The following is a 22673-nucleotide window of genomic DNA, read 5'->3' on the forward strand; positions in this document are numbered from 1 at the left end:
ATAAAAACAAATAAAATAAAGCTATTGTGTCCATCTATAACTAAAATAATAATAATAAAAAAAAGAATTCAGCAGAGAGTTAAACAGTAGGTGCAGGGATATCCCCTGATCTCCCTCTGAATTCTGCCCCAATAGATAGTTTTGAGAAATCAACATCTTATTTCTATTAAAGCATATAATTATTTTTATACATTGAGAGATTTTTTTTAAAAAGTAATTAATAGATATAAACTTCTCAATTCTCTAATTTCTTTCTTCTTAAGAGGGAGAATATTTAAATTTTGGTGAATCTCATTTGTTGTTTCATATCCCTTTGAGATAGTGGAAAAATGGGTTATATTAATTCATTTTGGGGGAAAGTAATTGAAGTTCAGTGTGAAAAGAATACAGGGGTTAGAGTCACACAGATGAAGTTCAGATCTGGTTCCTCTTTGTCTATTATATGTCTCTAAACTGTCCTCATCTGTGTAATGGTGATAAGCAGAGTGTTGTTTGGAGGTTTAAAGGAAGTTTTTAGCATACTTGACATATACCGGGCACTCGGTAACTAGGGCTATTATTACTGTTGAGGAAAAGGTTACTTTTTTTTTTTTTTTTTGCACCAGGGATTGAATCTAGGAGCACTTATCACTGAACCCTTTTTACTTTTTTATTTTGAGACAGGGTTTCCCTAAATTGCTTAGGGCCTTGCTAAGTTGCTGAGGTTGGCCTTGAACTTGCAATCCTCCTATATTAGCCTTCGAAGTTGCTGGGATTACAGGCATGTACCATGCCCAGCAGGAGGTGACTTTTCATACTGGCTCAGAGTTATAGTTAGGTGGGTATCCAGTTCTCACTGAATGCTGCATGCGCTGCTTAATCTGGATATGTTTTCTCTACATTTTAAATCTAAGTTTTGATATTTAGGTTATTTTGAATGTGCCCCTTGTGGGTAGGTCACTGGCTCTGTGGGTCAGCAGGCCATGTGCAATGCCCCTTACGTCAAAATTCCAAGTTTACTTCATGTCACAAGACAGAGTTAATGAATCCGCATGACAAACAAGGAATATGATACTTGCAGAATCTGTCAGATGGTGTTTGGATAGCTATTCTCAGAAAATTAAAGTAGCAGGTGTTTACTGAGTATTTACTACATACTTGGCATTGTGTGAATTAGGTGATACAAAAGGTACTTTATCTGTCTTTCACAAGACTCAGAATTTTCTGTGGAAAGCAGATGTAATAGAAATGTGACACAATTAAAGAACAACAATAAATACTGTAATCCAATCAAGAACACTCTGGAGTAGGTGTTGCATGGGCTCTCATAGCCTAGTAGATAGAGTCATGTAAACCCACATTTAAAGAGTGGTTCAAAAAATGTTGATAGAGTTATAAATATGGAATGAAGAGGAAGGGTTATGTGGTATGTGTAAATGTGGGTGGTGGTGTCAGTTCCAGAGAGAGATGATGTTTGAGTAGTTGATTAAGGGGATAGAGGAGGATTGAATGAGGAGGACAAAAAAAAAATCACGCTTGTAAAGACACGGAGAGGTGTAAGAGCCTGGTGGTAAGGAAGAACAGCATTTGTTCCATATTTTTGGTAGCTGGAGCTTAGGGTTATGCGGAATAGTGGCAGGAGAGTGAGCTGGAGAAATGAGCAAGGGTTAAGTCATTAAAGACCAGACTGAGAAGTATGAGCATTAAAATGTTGGCAAGCCAGCAGGCAAGCACTGCAGTGTTAGTGTTTCAGAATGGTCTGGAATAAGAAATGAATGAGAAAGGGATCTGACTAGACTTATAGTTCTTTTACTTTTCCAGGTGGAACTTGCAGAAATCTGTGCCAAGAGTGAGCGTTATATTGGCACTGAAGGAGGAGGCATGGACCAGTCCATATCATTTCTTGCAGAAGAAGGAACTGTAGGTAGCATTGAGCTATTTGGAAATATCAACAGGGGAAAATTCATAGGAGAGGAAGGCCTTGAGCTTCCCAGCATGCTTGCTTATGAGCAACTTTTTCTATTAGACTATGTTATAAAATGTTCTTTCCCAAATGCTTTATATCACTGGTTAATTTACTCTGTTGCATGTAGATAGTCTCTACCTCTCCTCCAGAATCATATCTCAAGTCAATTTTTTACTTGTGATTTGTTCCCCCCTGCCATGTCTTCATTATTAAGATGAGATTTTTCAACTCCTACTTATTGAGATCTCCTTTCCTGCTCCTGTCCTAAGTCACTTTATCTCATGGCATTTGCATAATCTCATGTTGGCTTTAAACCCAAATTAGTTCTCTTACCACATGTATTTACAACTCCTCTTTTTATAATTTACTCTTTGGAATCATTTTTCTCTGTCAACATTTTTGGGGTTTCAGTGGTGGGAAAAAGAATGTTGACAGTAAGCCAAGAATGAATTCCTTAGCTGGATACTACTTCCCCCTGCCCATCAACTCCTTTAGGCAAGACAGAGGTTTTGGTTGTTACCCATAAACTGCCCATTTCCAAAATAGAAGCAGACATTTCTTTAAGATATTTTCTTAGTTTTTCATCATATTCCTACAGGCTTGGCTATCTTCCAGGAACACCTGGATTCCTTCTTGTTAAGAATATTTGTTGTTGATTTTCTTAAGCCAAAGACATGAGGCATGAGGAAATTTGGCTTAATACTAAAAAAATACTCTGGGTGTTTTGGATGAGAGCTGACAAGCAGACATGATGGCAACAGTATGGAAGTTAATGTAGATTAGGTATAGAGTCTTAACAGAGTCCAAGTTCTTTGGACTTTGGCAAAGTGCTTCACCATCTGACCCTTACTTTACTCCTCCATTGTAACTTCACACCACTTCTCACTCCTCAAACTCTAAATTTCAGCCAAGTTTCAATATTTAAAACTCTATTAACACCCAACATTGTTTGTTGCCTCTGGACTTGCATAAACTTTTTCTTCTTGACGTCCCATTTGAGGATAGAAATTTCTTTCTGCCCTTCTCTTGCTCATCTTTTAGTTTTCAATTTATATTTTCCTTTTTTGAAGGAGTTACACTAGGCTGTATCTGATTAGGTGCTTTAACTAAGTGTCTGTATAGTATCCTGTGCTTTGCTACCACTGTCACACTTGTAACTTGGAAATGTATTTGTCTTCTTGACTATCTTTGCTACTAGATTGTAGGCTCTATGAGGGGAGGGATACTATCTGTCTTGTTCACTGTTTTATCTCCAGGGCCTGGTACAGTGACTGGATGTCAATAAATGCTCTTTAAATGAATGAATGCATTTTGAGAGAAGACTTTGTTAGGATAAATACATAAATGTTTAAGCATTTTCTGAATCCCAATCAATTATATCTCACTTGTCATTTTTCTTCTAATAGGCCAAGTTGATAGAATTTAGTCCTCTGAGGGCAACTGATGTGAAACTCCCAAGTGGAGCAGTATTTGTGATTGCAAATAGTTGTGTGGAAATGAATAAGGCAGCAACTTCTCACTTCAATGTCAGGGTGATGGAGTGTCGACTTGCTGCAAAGGTAAGAACATGGAAAACTAGTGAAACTCTTAGTAGGCTTTTATTTCTTTTTCTGCTTATTCTGTCATAGTTGGTATCTTTTCACACGTTTTAGGGCAACATTCTAATTGAAGGGTTTGGGGTACAGACCAACTGGACTCAAAACTGAGGAAATGGATAAACCAATAGCTGTTGTACACCTAGCAGCATGAAGATAATAATAAGATAATAATAATTCAGGACATAGTATTAGAGAGAGTAGAGAATAAAGTAGGGATTTAAAGTTAGAGGGATAGCCAATAGGCAATGGTTAGTATATGATCAGATAGTAAGTAATCTAGTCCTCTTTAAAGGGACACGGGAATTAAATGTTATGGAGAATCCAGAGTAGCACATAAGGTGAATAGAAAGTTGGAAAAACCTGAGGCTGGAGGTTAAAGAATGGATCATGGGTCAGAAGGTATGCTCTACTCTTCCTTTGATCTCTTTCCTTCTGAGCTGATGGATATCCCCTAATGATCATCAACCTTCACCAGGTTCTATCTGTCTGTAGTAACAATTTTGTATCTTTTTCTATACTGGACACTCTAAAAATACAGACTTGGTACAAACTCCCTGTGTCTAGAAGGAAGAGTCAGCCCAGCACTGACCTAGATCCTGTGGAGATGTAGGTGCAGTTATTCCTTGTGACTGACTAAGCACTTGTCTTCTTACTCCTGCATCATGAGGTTGTGAAGCTAGGGAGAGGAGAGATATGATAAGCCAGAAAAATAAAAGTGTTTTTCTGTTTTAGGGTTTATACCTTCTTAAACTCTCATCCCCTACCCCAGCCTGACTAGTTCCAAAAGTGATCTTATTTTGTTTTCTGTTATAAACAGATATGGTCACACAGGCTTTGGCTTCCTGCTGTCACATCTTCATGCTTCTCTGTACATGAAGAGTTCTTCAAGGCCTTTGCTTAATCTTCTTGTTTCTTTTGGTCTTTCCTCCAGATAATCTCATGCCCTTTCAGAGTTTCAACTTCCATCTCTATGCTGGTGAAATCCCAGTGATTATCTTCAATACAGGCTTTTTTTGTGTGAGCTCCAAACTTGTATATTCAACATCTTATTGTATATTTCTACTCGAATAAATCATAGACCTCTTAAACTGAGAATGTTTAAACTGAACTCCATCTTACTCTCACAAACCTTTTCTTCTGTCATTTGTCCTATCATCATTCTTTAATTATGGCATAGACTTCTCACTGTTCATTAAATCCATGCTGTCTCTCTCCTTATCATTCTTTAAATTAAACAGTTGTAATGATGGTTTAGAAAATTAAATCTTATCTGGCAATTTCCTTGCTTACCATCTTTCAGAAGCTTCCCATTTCTTTGGAATAAGGTAAAAAGTCCTATTGCCAGCTGGAGAGCTAAATACCTGAAGCCTGTGCACATCATCTTCTTCATCTTCTTGTATCTCCTACTTTCATTACATTCCAGCCATGAAGTTCATTCTCAATTCCGGAACTTTGCACATGTCCAGGACACTCCTCTCTGAAGTCTCATTTAAATGTCCTTGAAAGAAACCTTCCTTGACTTCCTTAGGATTTCTTTATATTTTGCATCTGTCGGGTATGGTACTTATCACAATTATTTTTTAAATGTCTGTCTCCTTTTTCAGATTTGATTTTGCCTGAAAGTTGAGGCTATGTCCATATTGTTAACTCTTATATCCCTAGTGTTTAGGCTGAAATAGGTGCAGGATAAACATTTCTTGAGTAAATGAATGACTGCTTCTTGTTTTACCTTCTCTGTCCCATTTATTTCCCTACATTTCACAATTTTTCTTTTACAAGTGCCTTTTGTGTGCCCAGCACTGACCTAGATCCTGTGGAGATGTAGGTGCAGTTATCCCTTGTGACTGACTAAGCACTTGTCTTCTTACTCCTGCATCATGAGGTTGTGAAGCTAAGGAGAGGAGAGATATGATAAGCCAGAAAAATAAAAGTGTTTTTTTGTTTTAGGGTTTATACCTTCTTTCTAAATAGATCAAGATTTAAATGTTTTATATTTGAAATTTATTAAGATAATTTATAAAACCTATGTAGAAAAATGTTTTAACATTGAACATCTGATCAGTTCCTATACACAAAAGGAGTACAATAAGTTTTTCAATATCAAGGGTTCAATGAACTTTTACTCCCTTAGGACATTCTTCCTCTTTAGGGAGATGGAAGAAATTAGTCTTATTTGTTTGAGGTTTACTCTTGTTGACTTTTTATCTTGAGGTTGATGAGTAAGTGTTGTCTTCCTAAGAAGACCTCAGACATACACAATATTATTTTGAAAGTTCTATCACGAAATTGTATATCCTCTACTAGAGCCACAGGTGACATTTGAAAAGGTTCATATTGTCACTACTCTGGTCCAAAGAAGCAAGAAGAAAATGAGGAATAAAATTGTGGTATGGGGGGAATGTCTCTTAAAAGTTAACTAAAAGTGTTTCTGAAAAAGAAACACTCAGAAACAGTAGTAACTGAAGATCTTAATCCACTCCACAACCTCCTATTCTGGAGGATATCCTCTGAGTTTAACACATAGCTCCATATTCATTTTAGAGGTACTTTGGTCAGTGAAATTGACATCTGAATTTGAATTTTGGCCACATATTTTCCCCAAATGATGTAGATAAGACACATTGTTTAAAATACATAATATTTCCTCTCTTTCAAAATATGGAGGAAAAGTGGGAGACTTCATCATAATGGAGACAATTTTCTATATCAGGTTGCTGCAGATCATTAGAATCCAAGGTTCTGTATAATAGGGAAATGAAGATAAAATTCCTGATAAGTGCTGTATCCAGAGATGTTGATGTTAGGAATATGTTTTTGCTTAGTAATGTAGACTGAGATTCTGTTAAGCATATTTTCCTTACAACATGGTTTATGTTTTCATTCTTCCATTTTGGTAGTAGGTGAGTAGAATTAATTTTTCTTTGAAATAAGTCTTATCAAATAAGAAAATAAACTCATGTTAAAAGGTAAAGAGGCTTATCTCAATCAGGACAAACTTTTGTGTTTGCAGACAATAATATGTCAGTGGAGAATGGCTAGTTAGGATACTTTTAGATAGAGCTCCACAGGGCAAAGATGTAATGAATAATGTTTATTTTTCTTCTTCTCCTATCTTCCTTAAATCCTTTTTTGAAATTGAGTGTCTTTCATATTTAGTTAGCACAAGGAAGTACACTAAACCAATAGAGGTGATTTTTATTTGTTTTACTTTAATATTGAGTTTTTTATTCTTGTTTCCTTTCTCTGTCTCTGTCTCTCTGTCTCTGCCTCTCTCCACTAGCTTTCAAAAACTAATTGATTTAGATTCATTAAAAGTCATAATCTTATAGAGCATTTGAACTAAAATTAAAAACATTTCAAAGAAAACTCAGTAGAGATTTATAATTATTACTTGCGTAAATGATACTTTTAAGTGAGGCACATTTTTATGTTCTTAAATTAACAAAGTGGTAGGAATGTTTAATGGGCACAAAATCCTTCATATTTTTCATGTATTTAGTGGCTTAAACTTTTCCAGAAATATATTATGTCTATAAAAGAGAGTATCCTTTAGTTACATCGAGGGATAAAATTGTGATGGCAATAATAAGTATTATGGGAAGTCAAGTAGGGAAGAAAAATTATACTGTTGCTTTTTGCATATCCTCAACTCTTTGTGGCAATGTGTGGAGCAATGAAGGAGAGAGTTTCATGTGGTCCTTTGACACTTCAGGGAATATTTCCAGTGATTCTTTTGAGGGCCTTTCTGGTCAGGGACCATCACTCACCCAGTTTTTCAGCTCTTTCCACTTAGTGGTCAATATGGAACTTATTCTTTGTCTGATAGAATGTGAGGAGGAGTTGGCATAATATTCTTAGGTCTTTGGCAGTTTCCTTGAATTTGAGCAGGGAAAAACCAAATACCCAAGAATGTAGACAATTTCCTCCATTCTGTTGATTCAATAGAGCATACTGCCAAGACTCTAGCATGGAGTTTTCAGAGAATGGTGAGTCCAAGCTGTATGGCAGTGGGGGGACATACTGGGGAACTGGTAATATGTTCAGTGGAAACAGGCCTTGGCAGGCCCTTCAGTGCTGTATTAAGGATTACCCAGACTTAGTCCTGGAAATAGTAGGGAGACATTAATTAATTAATGTTGTTAGCAGGGGATTTGAGAAATATTATTCCAACAGCAGAAACTTTTGACTTGATGAAGAGAAGTGTGTCTTAAAGAGTATTGGGTAGGATACAAAGAAAGAGAGATGAGAGAAGCTATCCCTGGACCTTGTAAAGGGTTGCATCCAAGTCCTCCTGATTGTGTTTCTGTTTTCCTTTTGACATGTATGCAATAACTTTGAAAAGTTTTCTAGGACATCTTCCCTACCCTCACTAGATTCAGTGCTTTTGTATATACTCTAAGCACATCTTATATTTTTCAGTTAGAGCAGTTTATCACAATTGGATTAAGTTCTTCACTGTGTAATGTTTATTTAACATTCTATCTCTTCTGGTAGCTGTGAACTCCCTGTGGTCTAAAGACATGTGTGCCTCAGTCATTGCAGTCTGTCTGCCTGGGGCCAGGGAAGTGCCAGGTACTCAGTAAACACTCATTGCATGCAGATGTGCACAAATGAAGGAAAAGCATTGAGTTCATAAGGGCTGCAGCTTCAAGCTGAAATGATGAGTAAAACGTATGGTGTTGCTGCTGTGAGGTTTGACAAAGGTAGGATGGAAGGTGACTGGAATTCCCCCATGGAATTTTCTTATAAGTATTTGGTAATTTTAGCTTTGAATGTGTCTGTTGGTCACCGATATAGCCTTCAGATGTAGTTGTTTTAAGGTAGTAGTTAGTTGAAACCAATAGCTAAATTCAGTTTGCTGGGGGAAAAATATAGCAAGAGAAGTTCAGAAGATCAGAATAAGCTTGGGAGATGGCTTCAATTAAATAAGAAAAGAAAAAAAAAGATGAGTGCTGGAAGGAAATGATATATACATTTGAGGCAAGAGGGAAACCAGGAAAATTCAATGCTATGAAAGCCAATGCAAAGGGAATTTGAAAGTGGGTACCAAGAAAGGTCTAAGATTATGGATTAATTAAAAATTAAGAGAATTCCAGGACTGATAGTACATGCATATAATCCCAGCTATTTAGGAGACTGAGGTGGGATATTTGCAGGTTCTCACTTAGTGAGACCTGTCTCAAAATAAAGTTTCAAAAGGGATGGGGAAGTATCTTGGTGGCTTGCCTAGACACATGAGGCCCTGGGTTCAATCCCCAGTACCACACACACACACAAACACACAAACACGTATACACACACACAAACACACACAGACACACACACACCCACATGAGATTTAAATAAATAAACAAACAAACAAACAAATATTAAGGGGTCTGAGAAAAAAACCAATGGATTTGCAAGTGGTTTTGGAGATTAGGAAGTCTTTGGGAGACCATATTCAACGGTTAGAATGGCTAGGGAAGGCCTGGAAGTGGTGAGGATAGCCACTGTTATAGTTGTTGGAAAGCAATGGAAAGATAAAGAATAAGGAATTTTAAAGTAGGAAACATTCATATATGTTTGAAGGCATAGAAGAAGGAGTCAAATGAGAGAGAATTGGCTAAAAGTCAGAAGAATGTACAGAGGAAAGAAAATTTGATCCTCCCAGAGTGCCTCTTCTAGACCAAGGAAGGTGTTACTTTGTTTTAATAACTATTTAATCTTCACAATTGCTTGTGAATGCTTCATTTTACATACTTGGAATTTCAGGCCAAGTAGTGTGGTGACATCTTTGAAGTGAATGGAGGAGTCCAAGTCTGTCTTAGCCTCTGTTCTTTCCATTGTTTCCCTTAGGAATTAAGCATAAATGGGATCCTGAGCACAATACTGAAGTTTGCCTTAGAGAAGAGAGCTTGTGTTGAGGGAGGGTGTGGAGAGGATTGTAGTAGGACCATTGGCACAACTAGAATTATTCTGTGGCCTGCAAACTAATATGGAAAACATGACAATGGGGATGACTAAGAATTGGGAAGGTCAATATGGTGAATGTGTTCATGGTAGTTATGGATGGTACATGAACAGAGGTCACTATGTGGTGTGGAATACTGGAGAAGGGCTCTGTGTAGTTGGAAGAAGGTTGAGGGGAAAGATTTTTTTAGAGTATCCCCAATAAAAGCAGCTATGTATGATTCCATTTATGTCAGACTATATGTGTAGGCATGCAGAAAGAAAAGTAAGATAGGATGGTTATCAAAATGGCAGTTAAGCTGGGTGCTTTGGAGCATGACTGTAATCCAGCAGCTTGGGAGGCTGATTCAGGAGCATTGCGAGTTCAAAGCCAGCCTCAGCAATTTATCGAGGCACTAAGTAACTTATTGAGATCCTGTCTCAAAATAGAACTTTAGAAAGGCTGGAGATGTGGCTTAGTGGTTAAGCACCTATGGGTTCAATCCCTGGCACCAAAAAAAGAAAAAACAAACAAACAAAAAAACCCAGTTGATGGTTAATTCATTGGGGGTGATTATGAATGATTTTATTTTTCTTTTTGTACTTTGAACTTTTAGGTATTATTTAAAATTTTTATCATAAGTATTTATGTTGTATGGAACGTAGCTTGTTGAATGAATTGCGGTTTTTAGAGGTAGCTTTTCTTTTTGCTGACCTGGTGAGGAGAAAACTTGGTACTTTTTCCTTTGACAGGTTAATACAATGAGATAGTTTGAATAGACGTAGATTCTTTGAACTCTGCTTAATGGGGCCGTTTTTGGACTGAGAACTTTTTCTGGTTGTAGGAGAGTATTTAGTACTTTACTTTGAATCTGAGATGACTTGGAATATCATTCCCTTGAGAGCATCTTTAACCAGTCATAAGTAGGAGTTAGTGGTAAATATCCCAGTTCTCTTCCCCTTTGTGTAAGTTATAGCTGAGGTTTATACATGCAGTTCTCAGAGGGCCCCACAGACTTACTCTCATCTGTCAATATCAGTGCTCTTCATGTTTGACTCCTTTTCCTGTCTCACTTTCCACTTCTCTATTAGTGCTCTTTAGGATCACCTTCCCCACAACTTCTTGCCCCCCATTCTTGTCTGAGGTCCTGCTTCTGAGACAAAGCTGCCTTAGACATTATCCTATCACTGTATATCAGTGCTGCTTTCCTTGACCCAACAAACCACGTGTTGCTTGTTTTCATGTCCATGGATCATGGGACAGAGCTAGGAACCTCCCAGAAGTAGTATCTGATGTAAACACCTAATGGGTTTGCTGTGGAAAAAAGAAAATGGTGAATGTTGACAAAGAACTGCTTTTTCTTATTTCCCCACCCTGCTACTGAGTGAGGAACTTGTGACGAAATGACCTGTAGCCCTGCCCCACAAATGTGAAGTAGGCCAGTCAGCAGGACCTTAAGTGATGAATTCCCTCATGAAATTCTGTCTTTGAGCAACAGCAATCTTACCCACCCACTTCCCTCATCTGCAAGTCATCTCTCTGCTTCCTGAGCCAAATTTCAACAGGCTTAAGCGGCTTTCCTATTTTACTCTTCCAGTGTAGTGCAATTCGACAGATGATGGGCTGTGCAGCTGTTGTTGAGGACATGTGGTATATTTCATCCTTAATTGAAATACACACCAAGTTGGCTGTGCAGACCCTTCAGCTGAGGGCCAAGTGGACAATTGGGCTAACAGAAAACTGAGATATTGCTGGAGTGAATGTGAACTTCTGCATATTAGTTCTCTTGTCTTTAGGGAAAAGGATATAGGGGGATCCTGTGAAAACTGAATCATGGGCTTCAGGCATCCCTCACAGGCTTTTTTCCTGTACATCGCTGGACCAGTTTTTTTTTTTTTTTTTTTTAAATCAAATGTATGGGGTAATGTGACTAGTTAAGTGAGAATTAGGATGGGAACTTGTGACTGAAAAGTTCTTAGAAAGTGCCCTCTTTTCGGGACTGGGGATGTGGCTCAAGTGGTAGCGTGCTTGCCTGGCACGCATGCGGCGCTGGGTTCGATCCTCAGCACCACATACAAACAAAGATATTGTGTCCACTGAAAACTAAAAATAAATATTAAAACAAAAAATTCTCTCTCTCTCTCTCTCTCTCTCTCTCTCTCTCTCTTTAAAAAAAGAAGTGCCCTCTTTTATTATAAGGAGATATTCTCTGATGTTTTTCCTTTTTCTTTATTTTCAAAGAAATCCATTTATCAAAGTGTTTTTAAATAATTGGAATGTTCAGTTCTAGCAAAAACCTTAGTTTATACTTAGAAACGCCTTTCTAAGACTTAGGCAGTGCTTTGAACTAATAGGAGTAACACAACATAGATATCATCTGTACCTCATTAAGAATGTGGCCTGGGGGAAGCAAGAAAGAGCTATAGGTCTTAAGTTCAATTTCTAACTCTGTTATTTACTAGTTAGGTGACTTTGGACAAATTACTTTCATCTCTCAGTGTAATAATACCTATCTTCTAAGTTTGTTGAAGATTTTAAGAAGCAAAAAACACATTTGAAGCAAACTATGTTTGTTAGCTTCATTGCTTATCTTGGTTGGATTCTGGATACATTTCACAGAAAACATTATTGTATAAGATCATTGACTTCTGCTCTTTTTCCACATAAAATAAATGTATATTTATTTTGTATTTTGTTTGACTTTATAAATATTTTTGGAATACATTGGCATATAGAACATGAATGAATGAGTTCAATGAATGAATGAGTGGTCATTTGGTAGAGCTATCAACCCATCACTGCCAATAAACACTAATTAAATGTGCTAAGCAAATAAGGGCAGAAGAAAGGTCTTAGCTTATGTCTTTGCTTTAAAAGTGGCACCATGTTCTGTGAAATAATTGAATAAAAAAACATAGTTCTATTGTCTCTTTTCCCAGTTCTGCCTTAAAATCATTAACTCTTTTCAAATGTATGAGCCAGGGTTTTAAAAAAGATGATTAATAAATGTAAGAACTTCTGTTATTAACATTCTTTAGAAATGAGTGGCCCTAACCAAACTACAATAGTCTTTTGGTAAATCCTGCTTCCTCTCTAAAAGAAAGAAAATCAAATCATTAACAAAATAGAAGAGCAAATCAGATGCACATTTCCTTGAAGACTAATTTCCCCTTCTCTTGCTTGCTTCTTTTTTGCACCTGCTGTCCTCACACCCAGGCAATGATTTATTTAGGGAGAGAAATCTTCATTGTTTTTCATTGCCACCTGCTCTGAAGGAATGTCAGTGGTTTGGGGAAAATGAGAGAAATAATATATTTTGGACTGGCATTCCCATAAGTGGATCTGGTTAGAAAGACTTGGTTTGTATTCTACCATCAGTTTGTATTCTCCATCAGTTTGTGGGTCTGCCTCAGGACACAACTGAAAGCCAGGCTCTTTTTCTTGAGGGTGGAGAAACATACAGCTCTACTACTACCAGCGACCTAATGAAAGGATTTTTCATAAGGTCACCAATGAGGTTTTCATTTAAAATCTGGGACTTGACTCTAAACGCCCAGACACTTAAACTCATTAGGCATTTTCATAGAGGCATGTAGTAAACAGGAAGTGCTCTATTGAAATCAGGCATACAGTTTTCATCTCAGGACCCAGGTCACATGAGAGTTGATCAGTTTTCTCTAGACTTTATATATAGAGATGTAGTAGAGATGAACTGAATAGGGATAAAATAATGAAGTTATTCAAATAAATAGCCCTGGGGAAAAGTGGTGATAGACTAAGAAAAAAAAATCAGTAGGGGATTAGTTGTGCGTGTGTACACATATGCATATGTATGTGTATATATATGTTTCATTACAGGTATCTAACTAGCCTGTGAGTATCATATAGTCATGTTTAATTGCAAACATCTGATCTCAGTATGCACTTCCAAGCAATGGTGGGAAATTTCAATAGGTTGAGTAGAAAACAAACAACAACAACAAAACCCTAAACAGCTGAAAATTGATTCTAACTAATTAGAATAGTATATATCAATCCTGGAATGAATATTGACTGATGTCTTGGTTTGAACTTGCAGCTCCTGGCTAAGTACAAAAGCTTGCAATGGGACAAAGTCCTGCGACTGGAAGAGGTGCAGACAGAACTAGGGATTAGTTTGGAAGAAATGCTGTTGGTCACAGAGGATGCCCTTCATTCTGAACCCTACAGCCCTGAGGAGATCTGCAAGTGTCTGGGAATTAGCCTGGAGGAACTCAGAACACAAATCCTGAGTCCGAACACTCAAGATGGTGAGTCTGCTGGAGAAAGGAGGGCATGGATTATTCCCCCACTTATATCTGGAAGGTTTTCAAACTTCCCTAAGGATTGAGCTAATTTTAAAGCATAGTTTTGAGATAATTTAGAGAAAGTGTGTGTTTTGGCAACTAAATTATCTAGGTGCATAGGTTCATAAATTCATTCATTACCAAAAATTTCTTAATATATGCCAGGTATTTTGTTTGGGCAAAGGTGATTAAGACATGATTCCTGCCTCAAGAGGTTTGCAACTTAATAAGCTTCTCTTTTTTCATCTTATTTTTTTTCCTTATTCATTTTCCTGGTTATTATGTTATTTATATAAAAGGATCTAGGTTAGTGCTCAGAACTGCTTGGAACAATACTGTGGAACACCAGGATGTTTTCACTGCTTAGGTTGAAACCCATTGCCCACTTTAGAGTGGAAGTTTATTTCTATTTGCCTGCTGCTTTGAGATAATGTTGTTTTTAAACACATAATATCAGAAGCTGAGGTGAAGCTGAGATGAAGGCAAAGTACAAGTTGGAGGCACAGTATGGAGTCTTGGAGTAGTTGTTCCTCTTAGAAGTAAAGGTTGTCTATTTGTGGGAGGTCAGTATTAGTGACAAGAACATTTAGTTAAGATTTAATTTCCCTTTAAGGTGAGGTTAGGAAGGGTGGGAATTTGGCAAAAAGACAAGCCCCCCAAAGCCCCATTTCCATCCCATTTGGATTGTTTCTATGACTGGTTATTGAGTTCCTATTGTGGATTTGTCTGTGAAGTAGTCTTCAAGGCTGCCACCACTGACAAATTTGGAATGGGATAAGGGAATCATTTGAGGGCAGGGATTGCATTTGGGTTTCTAACATTGCCAGATTGATTTTTTTTTTTTTAATTTTTTATTGTTGGTTGTTCAAAACATTACATAGTTCTTGATATATCATATTTCACACTTTGATTCAAGTGGGTTATGAGCTCCCAGCCAGATTGATTTTAATTTGATGAACATTGATTAAGTTTCTAGAATGGCAAAATGATGCCTGTTACCTGTTTTTGTAATATTAACTTTCACTAGAACACAGCCATTTATTTGCTGTAGTTGGTTTTGCACTATAAGAGTAAAGTTGTATAGTTGTTTGGAGCCTAGATAGTTCACAAAACCAAAAACTCTGGCTCCAGAAAAGCAGTAAACTAAAGGTTGCCTCAGCTTTGCCATAGAAATAGGCATAATAGGAAGTAATTGTGTAAGATTCATGCTTGGTAATGGAGGTGCTCCCGGAGTGATGAGTGTGATGATGGAGTGTACTTTGGAGACAAGAAAAGAGAAGTCAAAGCCAGCTTTACTAATGAGAGAGCAGTGAGCCAAAAGTTAAATAATAAATAGAAGTTTCCTAGGCAGAGAAGCAGTCAGACGGAATTTGAGGTAGACAAAACAGAGCAGAGAGGAGTGAGAGAAAATTACATGACCAGAAAAGTATGAAATGAAGAGGATGGGTAGGGAATTGGATAGGAAGATTTCCCAGGTAAACAACATTTTCTGCTTTGACCTAAGACAGTTTCTTTAATTCAGCCAATATGCATTAATTTCTTTTGAATGCTGGATATAAAGACAAGTAGAACATGGCCTCTATCTTCTAGTGACGTAGTATATAAAGGGGAAGAGAGCCCTGCAACAATCATAGTAACAAATACCTACTAAAATACAGGTATTAGTCAAGACCCCTGAGAGTATGGAGGGGAGAACAGCTAAGCTGGATCTTGAAAGAAAGTTATGGACTTCCCAGACTGAAAGGGTTATAGGCATGCCGGGCAGAGAGTAGAGCCTGCGTAAAGAAGGAAACACAGGAGCAAAGTATTGGAGAATATGTACCATGAGGTACAGTGTGCTGTGTGATGACAGAAATACTGCCTCAATGGCTGTCGCATAGGATTGCACTATTCTACTCTGGGTAACAAGGGCCTCTGATAAGGGGATCTTTGGTTAACTGTAGATTCTTGAGACCATAAAGGAGAATTCTGTTGGAATTGGTGACTTCTTGTGTCCAGGGAGGAAGGAAGAGTAGAAAGGAGGAAGGGAGGGAAGGAGGGAGGAAAGTGGAAAGAAGAAATAGAAGATAAGTAAAGTCAATGTATAGATGGCTAGCAAAACTAGGGAATTACAGCTTTGGAAGTGGTTTTGGGATAAGTGTTTTCTTTCCATCTATCTTTAAGTTTGATGCAATGGTACATTATTTAAATAAAAAACAAAGAGGTAATGAAGAAGTGAGGAAGTCTTAATAGATGTTGAGAATATTCACTGTCAAGTGATGTTCTTAAAGCAGTCTTTTCATGGTGTTATGCCTTAGTTCACATCACCTAATTGGCCACATGCCTTAATGTGTTAGATTTCTTCTCAGTCTGGCCTTAACTCCGTTCTGTCCTGGCTGCCTTTTGAACCTATACACAGACATGTGGGCAGTGTTGCCTTGGCTAGACCGCACCACTTACTTATTAGCAGCTTGGACTTTTGATACTAAACACACTATTTTCCAACTGGACTTGTCTATTTTTCTGAAATATAGTTTCAACCTATCTGTAAAGCTCAATATGTTTTATCTTTCTCTACTCACAAGCTATTTTCTTTTTCTCTGTATCCATGACCTTTCTTTCCAGATCTGCTTATCTTTCCTTCCCTGCTTCTTTTTTGCACCTTTTGAAATAATTACCCAGAATAACTTGGAAAATACAAAAGATAATTTGCTAATTGTAGCACATGTATCACTATGTATTTACTCACTTTTTTGTCTATAGGATACTGACTTCATTCCTTTTGTAAAAGTGATGTGTGCTTCATCTTACCTCTGTATCTAAAATCACTGCTCTACTGCTCCATTTGTATCACTATAATTTACTCTTGTTTTGTACTCAGTGAATCTATGTTGAATGAATGAATCCATTTTGTAATCCTATCACCCTAAGGATTCCCTTTTACTTTTTGAATAAATAAATTTAAAAAAAACTGTGAACATAAATTAGTCTGTGGATTCTGGAGTTGCCTTGATTAATGTTACTCAATTTACTTTCTAAATCTAGCCATCTAGCCCCAGCCAAATTTCCAGCTGAATTTTAGGGACCAAAATCTTTTTTTTTTTTTTTTTTAACCTTTTTCATTTGGTCCTTTCTGAAATTTTGCCTTGTGTGATTTTAGATCTGAAACAGATGTTGAAGATGACATTGTATTTAGGTCAAATTATCCCATCAGAGGACTCTGGAGAGTGCCACTGCCCTTTACTCTAGGTGCCTTCACTTGAGCATGCTTAGTTTTGACCTGATCTAATTTTTCCATCATGGAAACCCTTGACTTTTAGGGACACAGAGACTTCCTATGTCTCATTTTGGCAAAACTCCTTTCCACATGGATATAAGTGTGAGTTGTGAGATATTGACCTTGAGGTGACAGGGTAGGGAGAGATGTTTACAACAAAACTGTGGTTTGCAGCTTCTGCTAAACCAACCAGACTCCCAAAGGCCAATGTGCAACAGTCATTTTCTCTTTCCAAATTTCTAATAATTAGATTTAGAAATGCTCAGAGGCCATTAAAATTAAACACACACTCAAAGAAAAATCCTCAAATCTTTTAGATGTTTTGAATGACTACAAACATCATTAAGAACCAGTTAATAATAGTTTAAGAATTATTTGCTCGACACTGCCTACAGGTAGGAATTGTTTAAGTGTGTGGTCTATTGGTCTGGAATCCTAGATTCTCAGAGGCAGGGGCCAGACTTAATTGAGAAGGGGGTATTTTATAAGTATGGCACAAGAGGAAAAGGTGAATCTGTGATTAGAGCCAGGAGAGTTAGGCGCATGTATCAATCACAGGATGCAAGTCAAGGACACATATTAGAGGACAAACATGGAAATTCATGGAAAAATGGGAACTAAGAGAATGGACAGGTACTTTGGATGCTAGTTTGAAGAAGGGAGAATGTATTGAAAACATTCATTTTCAGAATGTCCACAGTGTTTCAGGTTGAGGTGACCCAGCTGACTGTTTAGCTGCACTGTGCTGAACTGGACACAGATTTCATTCCTTGGATTACCAACTTTGCCTGTGACCATATTCTGACAAAGTGCTGGTCAGTTGCTGGGTCAGTCTATTTGGATCCTGTGTTCTCCAGAGTTATAAGTGATATTCATGGCTTTTGATCAAGTATAGGACACTGGCATAGAATGCTTTTTAGGAAGACACCTAGAGTTAATGGTAAAACATACATACACACACACACACACACACACACACACACACATACACCACACCAAACAAACAACCCTAAACAACAAGAATACATCTTGTTATTTTATTTACTTTATGGCTTTTCATTCACTTTTCACACATATCTGATTTGAACTCACAACAACTCTTGATACAGGGTTATCCCTATCACACAGAGGAGGAAGTGGAGATGAGAGGGTTATGTGATTGTCGGGATCACATAGGTAGTTGGAACTGAAATCCTAGCCTTCTGATTCAATCCCATACTTTTTCTGGAATCACATTCTCCTCTTGGCATTCTTATAAGCTGCTTTTAGCAGTCTTTTTCCAAGCAAGGAAGATGATGTTTTAGCTTGACTTTCATTTTTTTCTTGAGACTAAAGGAAGCTGATGAAGATAGGTTATTTTGTAGATAAAGAGCTTCTTTTTGGCCCTTTCTCATTCTGATGCTTTGGGTTTAAGTGGTAAGGCTGTGTGGCATCCAATAGCTTGCTGTATTTAAGGAACAATTCAACTTGGCTATAATATGCATGAACTGTTATGTTGTAGAACCTTGAGAAATTCTATGAACTTTTTCAGTTCTCATAAATTGTCCATTTAGGTTAAGTTTAAGAAGAATGGTTTGTTTTTATATAACAGAAAAGTATAAGGTATTTTACAGAATAAAAATTATCAGCTCCGTCATTTAAATGTCCAATTTACTGTTTTCAGATATTAAAGAAACTGATTTAAAAATAGTTTGTAAAATATTTGTCACCAAACTGTATGATCTCAATAGATTCAGTTTCTGTTCCTGTAAGAATTTGGGGGGAAATGTTTTCCATAAAAATCTAGAAGAAACACCGAAGGAAATTATAAATCCTTTGAGAGTTTATATATATTGGTTGAAGAGAAATCCTCAAACTCTACATGGTGGACTAATAATGATAATGCCAAACAAAAAGCGTCCTTTGATTTTGCCTGTTTTCATTTTTATAAGATGAAATAAATTAATAGTTTTTTTAAAACAAGGTATAAAAGAATAAATCAAATAATAACTATTTTTGTTATTAACAAAGGATGTTATGTTTTAGGTTGTTTTGGAAGTCAAGCCTGCTTTCATTTAGCCCTATTCCTTTCCCACTCTGCCTGGTGTTTTCTTTTTTGTCCTTCAGCTTTTATTGATTCCTCAGCTGTCTGGTCATGGAGGGCAGGTTCCTGCTGGGAGTAAAGGTTCCTACTTTATTTTCAAGGGGGACAAAAGGGGTGAACTAATATTTCAGATAGCTTAGGAATGGTGTTTTCCTTTTGTCTTTCAGATGTGTATCACATACCTCTATTCTCTAGTTCATCTCCTTTCTGCAAATATTAAAGGAACTAAAGATGAATGTGAACATGTTAAGTACGATTTTAAAGACTGAGCATCTTAACACTTTTAGCTTCTGTAAAAAAGAGCACCAGTGATGTGTGCTGTGTACTGGTCAGTACTTAAGCTACTGGAAGGTAGGCTAGCACCAGGGTCTGCCTTTTATCCCACAAGGTTAACAGTGGACATAATTCTTGTTCCTGAGGCCAACAGATAAGTAACAATGTGCATGAACTACAGTGGCACCAGATATCCCTGCATAGATCTTAGAAGCATAAAACACATCTCTCATCATACTTTGTGTATGTATTGGTTTGCCTGTATGTACCTGGTTTCCTGACTCTGGCATGTATCTTCTTCACCCTTTCCGCTTCTTGCTTGGACATTACCTGTTCCCTTGGGCTCCTCAGCTCTGACCACTGTGGTTCAGCCCTACCTGCTTCCTTGATGTAGTTCCTGCATCTCCTCAGCCCACCTACTTCTTTGGCTCTACATTTGCTGGCCCTAACATCCATGGCTGCCTCAAGAAAGAAAAAAAGAAGAAAATTTATAATTTCTAAACTTGTAAATATATATTTTTAAGTCTAAAGATATGTTGCTCAGTATTCCCTTTGCTTGTAATTATCATGGACATGTCTCTACCTTTTTTGAGATGAAACCATCCAAAGGTCTGTTGGGAACTTATTGGACACTCTGCTTTGAGTTGAATGAAGCTTCTGCAGGTATGAGGAAAAATAATGTCTCTACTCTGCTACTCTTCTGCTGGTTCCGAAACATCTTCTATAGGACACTGTCTTCTACTATTATCTTCCTAAGAAGCTAACATTTTACCATTTTTTCCCCTTTTTGGCCACTTTTCCTTTTATTTTCTCATTTTAATGTTTCTGTACAGATGAATGTTTTCTTTGTAGACAAAGCAACTTTTTATATAGCTAAGTCCTTTTATTTTAGTTATAGTGATTCTATCCTCTGTTGGTATGTCCAGATTGTGCTTCAGAAGCAGTTCCAAAGTCACAGTGGCTTGATGCAACAATGCATTTCTTGCTTACTCTGCATATCCAAAACAAGTCAGCAAAGGAGTCAATTCCTCTGAGAAACTCAGGGACTAGGTTTGGCATGCAAGGGACTCCATCTTACTGTATTAGTTCATAATCACTGTGGCAGAAGAAAGGAAGGGAATGTTGTTCATTGCTCATGGGCTCTTAATGTCTACCACAGTGTGTTCCACATCACTCCTATTCTAACTTGATTGGCCAAAGCAAATCACATGGATGTGATGAACTTTGTTGGGGTGTGGGGAGAGAAGACCCCAGTCTTTTTTTTTTTTTTAATTTAACTGCCATTTTATTAATGAGACATGTAAGTAGAGATTCTTTGGTCATTTTAAATTCTTCACAAAGATATTAAATAAAATGCCATCTACAAACTGAAGAGCCCGGTCTTAACTGTGTGAGATGAATTGGAATATTTGGAAACAACCCTAATGACAACCATACTTCTCAAGCTGTGTATCTGGGTAGTATTCCGTCAAATTCATGATACCAATGAGAACCAATTCACTTTCTCATATAAAATATGATTTTGCCATTTCTTTCCAGACATTGAGTCAATGAATATTTTTCTATTTTAAATTCCAAGTTATTTTCACTTGTAAATTAGATAGACCTCTTTTTATGTTGTGTATTTCTCTCATACTGGCTTTTTATCTATGTTGGTCTGGTGAAAGTCTCTTTTAGTCCTGGTGGCTTGTCACTTCATTCTCTGTATTGTTGAGTTCATACAGTATCTTTTCAGCAGTCTGTTATTCTAATAGTCTAGGATATGATCCTGAAAAACATCTCTAATATTAACCACTTACCTCTTCTAGCCTTCTTTCTTTTGCAAAGTATTTAGGAGAAAGTTTCCTAGCAATTACTTCTAAATTAGAAATTGTATACCATTTCCTATCCACTGTACCATTTGTTTCCATGTAACTATGAGTAGATCTTGTGACTTTTAGCAGATTATTTCCAAATATCAAAAGTAACAACAACAATAAAATAATAAGCCATTGTATCTGTATAGACATTAACAATTTTAACCATACGGGAGTCTCAACTCATGGTCATTTATGCTGTAGGTTTCAGATAAAAATGTCATAGGCCACTACTCTACATTCTGGACAGAGGCAATGTGTAGTTTAAAAAAAATATTGAGGAAGATGATTCCTCCTGTTGTCTTTTGGAAAGTTTGAAGTGGGAGAGAACACAAAGATTGACTTGTGTTTTGTCAAGGGCCACTGATGTAGCAGCTAAATGACCAGAGACCACCTACAAAGGAAAGCAGTATAATTTAACATAATATAATTGAGAAATTATAGAGTGTTGCTTGAAGAAGGAATATGAAATTTTGCATAATTAGCATGAGAAATATCAAGATTTATGCTTCATTTCTGAATTTTGGACTCATGAGGGAAAGGCGACAAAGAGGATGAAGATGAAAAGGGACAAAGAAAAGGGGGAAAAGAATCTGATAAAGGGAAGGAGACTTATATTTATACACAGGGCTTGCTTATGGAAAAGCACATAAACATAAATTCAGAGAAACCACAAACAAACTCATGCCTATGTGCACTCACTTCCCACCTTGGTCCCCGGAGAACAACATAAACACATGTGTCATCACAGAATGTTGTAAAATAGAAGCATCCTCATTTATCCTCTTAGGATAATTCCAATTATATTGTAAACACCTCCGGGTCTGGAACATCTCATGAGATGTTTGATGGTTATGAAAGTGAAACATTTTTATCTTCCTAATGCTTCAGTGTATTTTGAAAAGTCCAGGTATTAGTATAGGTGTATTTTCTTTGTGCCTGCCTGCCTTCCATTCTGGAAATCAAACCCAGAGCCTTGAGCATGCTACACACATGCTGTACTGCTGAGCTACACTCTAGCTAGGTGTACTGTCTTGAATACTTGCCATGTGGAAATTCAGAGGAGGGCACATGAGTCAAAGCTCCTTTACTCCTAGTTACCCTCATCCAGTGCTCAGGTCACTCTTCCTAATCTGCTGCAGTGCATGCCTCTCAAAAGAAAGCTTGGGGCAACAGCCTATGTTGCTCTAGGTAAGCCCTTTTACATGGCAGCTTACATAGCTTCATGCTTGCTTAAACTGTTGTAATCTGCTCAATGATTACTTCTGGTCATGTTAGGTTAGCAAATAGAAGTAGATTTTATTCCTTTATTCAACAAATATTTGATTGAGGGCCAACTCTTTAAGCACTGTACTAGATATTATGCATTAGTAATCAGCAAGGCCAGCATAATACTTGCCTTCGT

General features: G+C 37.2%; 1 protein-coding gene across 4 annotated transcripts in view; it reads left to right on the plus strand.

The window, feature by feature from the left end:
• Galk2 (galactokinase 2) overlaps positions 1 to 22673 on the plus strand; it is a 147713-nt gene that overhangs the window by 88644 nt on the left and 36396 nt on the right. For 3 of the 4 annotated variants that reach the window (XM_046461197.1, XM_046461196.1, XM_046461199.2), the window contains 3 exons: positions 1801 to 1899; positions 3352 to 3504; positions 13554 to 13764. In XM_046461197.1, coding sequence (XP_046317153.1) covers positions 1801 to 1899; positions 3352 to 3504; positions 13554 to 13764 — 463 coding nt within the window. The remainder of the gene's footprint in view (positions 1 to 1800; positions 1900 to 3351; positions 3505 to 13553; positions 13765 to 22673) is intronic. The other variant, XM_046461198.2, reaches the window with a different exon arrangement.

The sequence above is a fragment of the Marmota monax genome, unplaced genomic scaffold (assembly GCF_021218885.2).
Source record: "Marmota monax isolate L192 unplaced genomic scaffold, Marmota_monax_Labrador192_F-V1.1 WCK01_AAM20220418_F8-fsc00001, whole genome shotgun sequence".
Taxonomy (NCBI): domain Eukaryota; kingdom Metazoa; phylum Chordata; class Mammalia; order Rodentia; family Sciuridae; genus Marmota; species Marmota monax.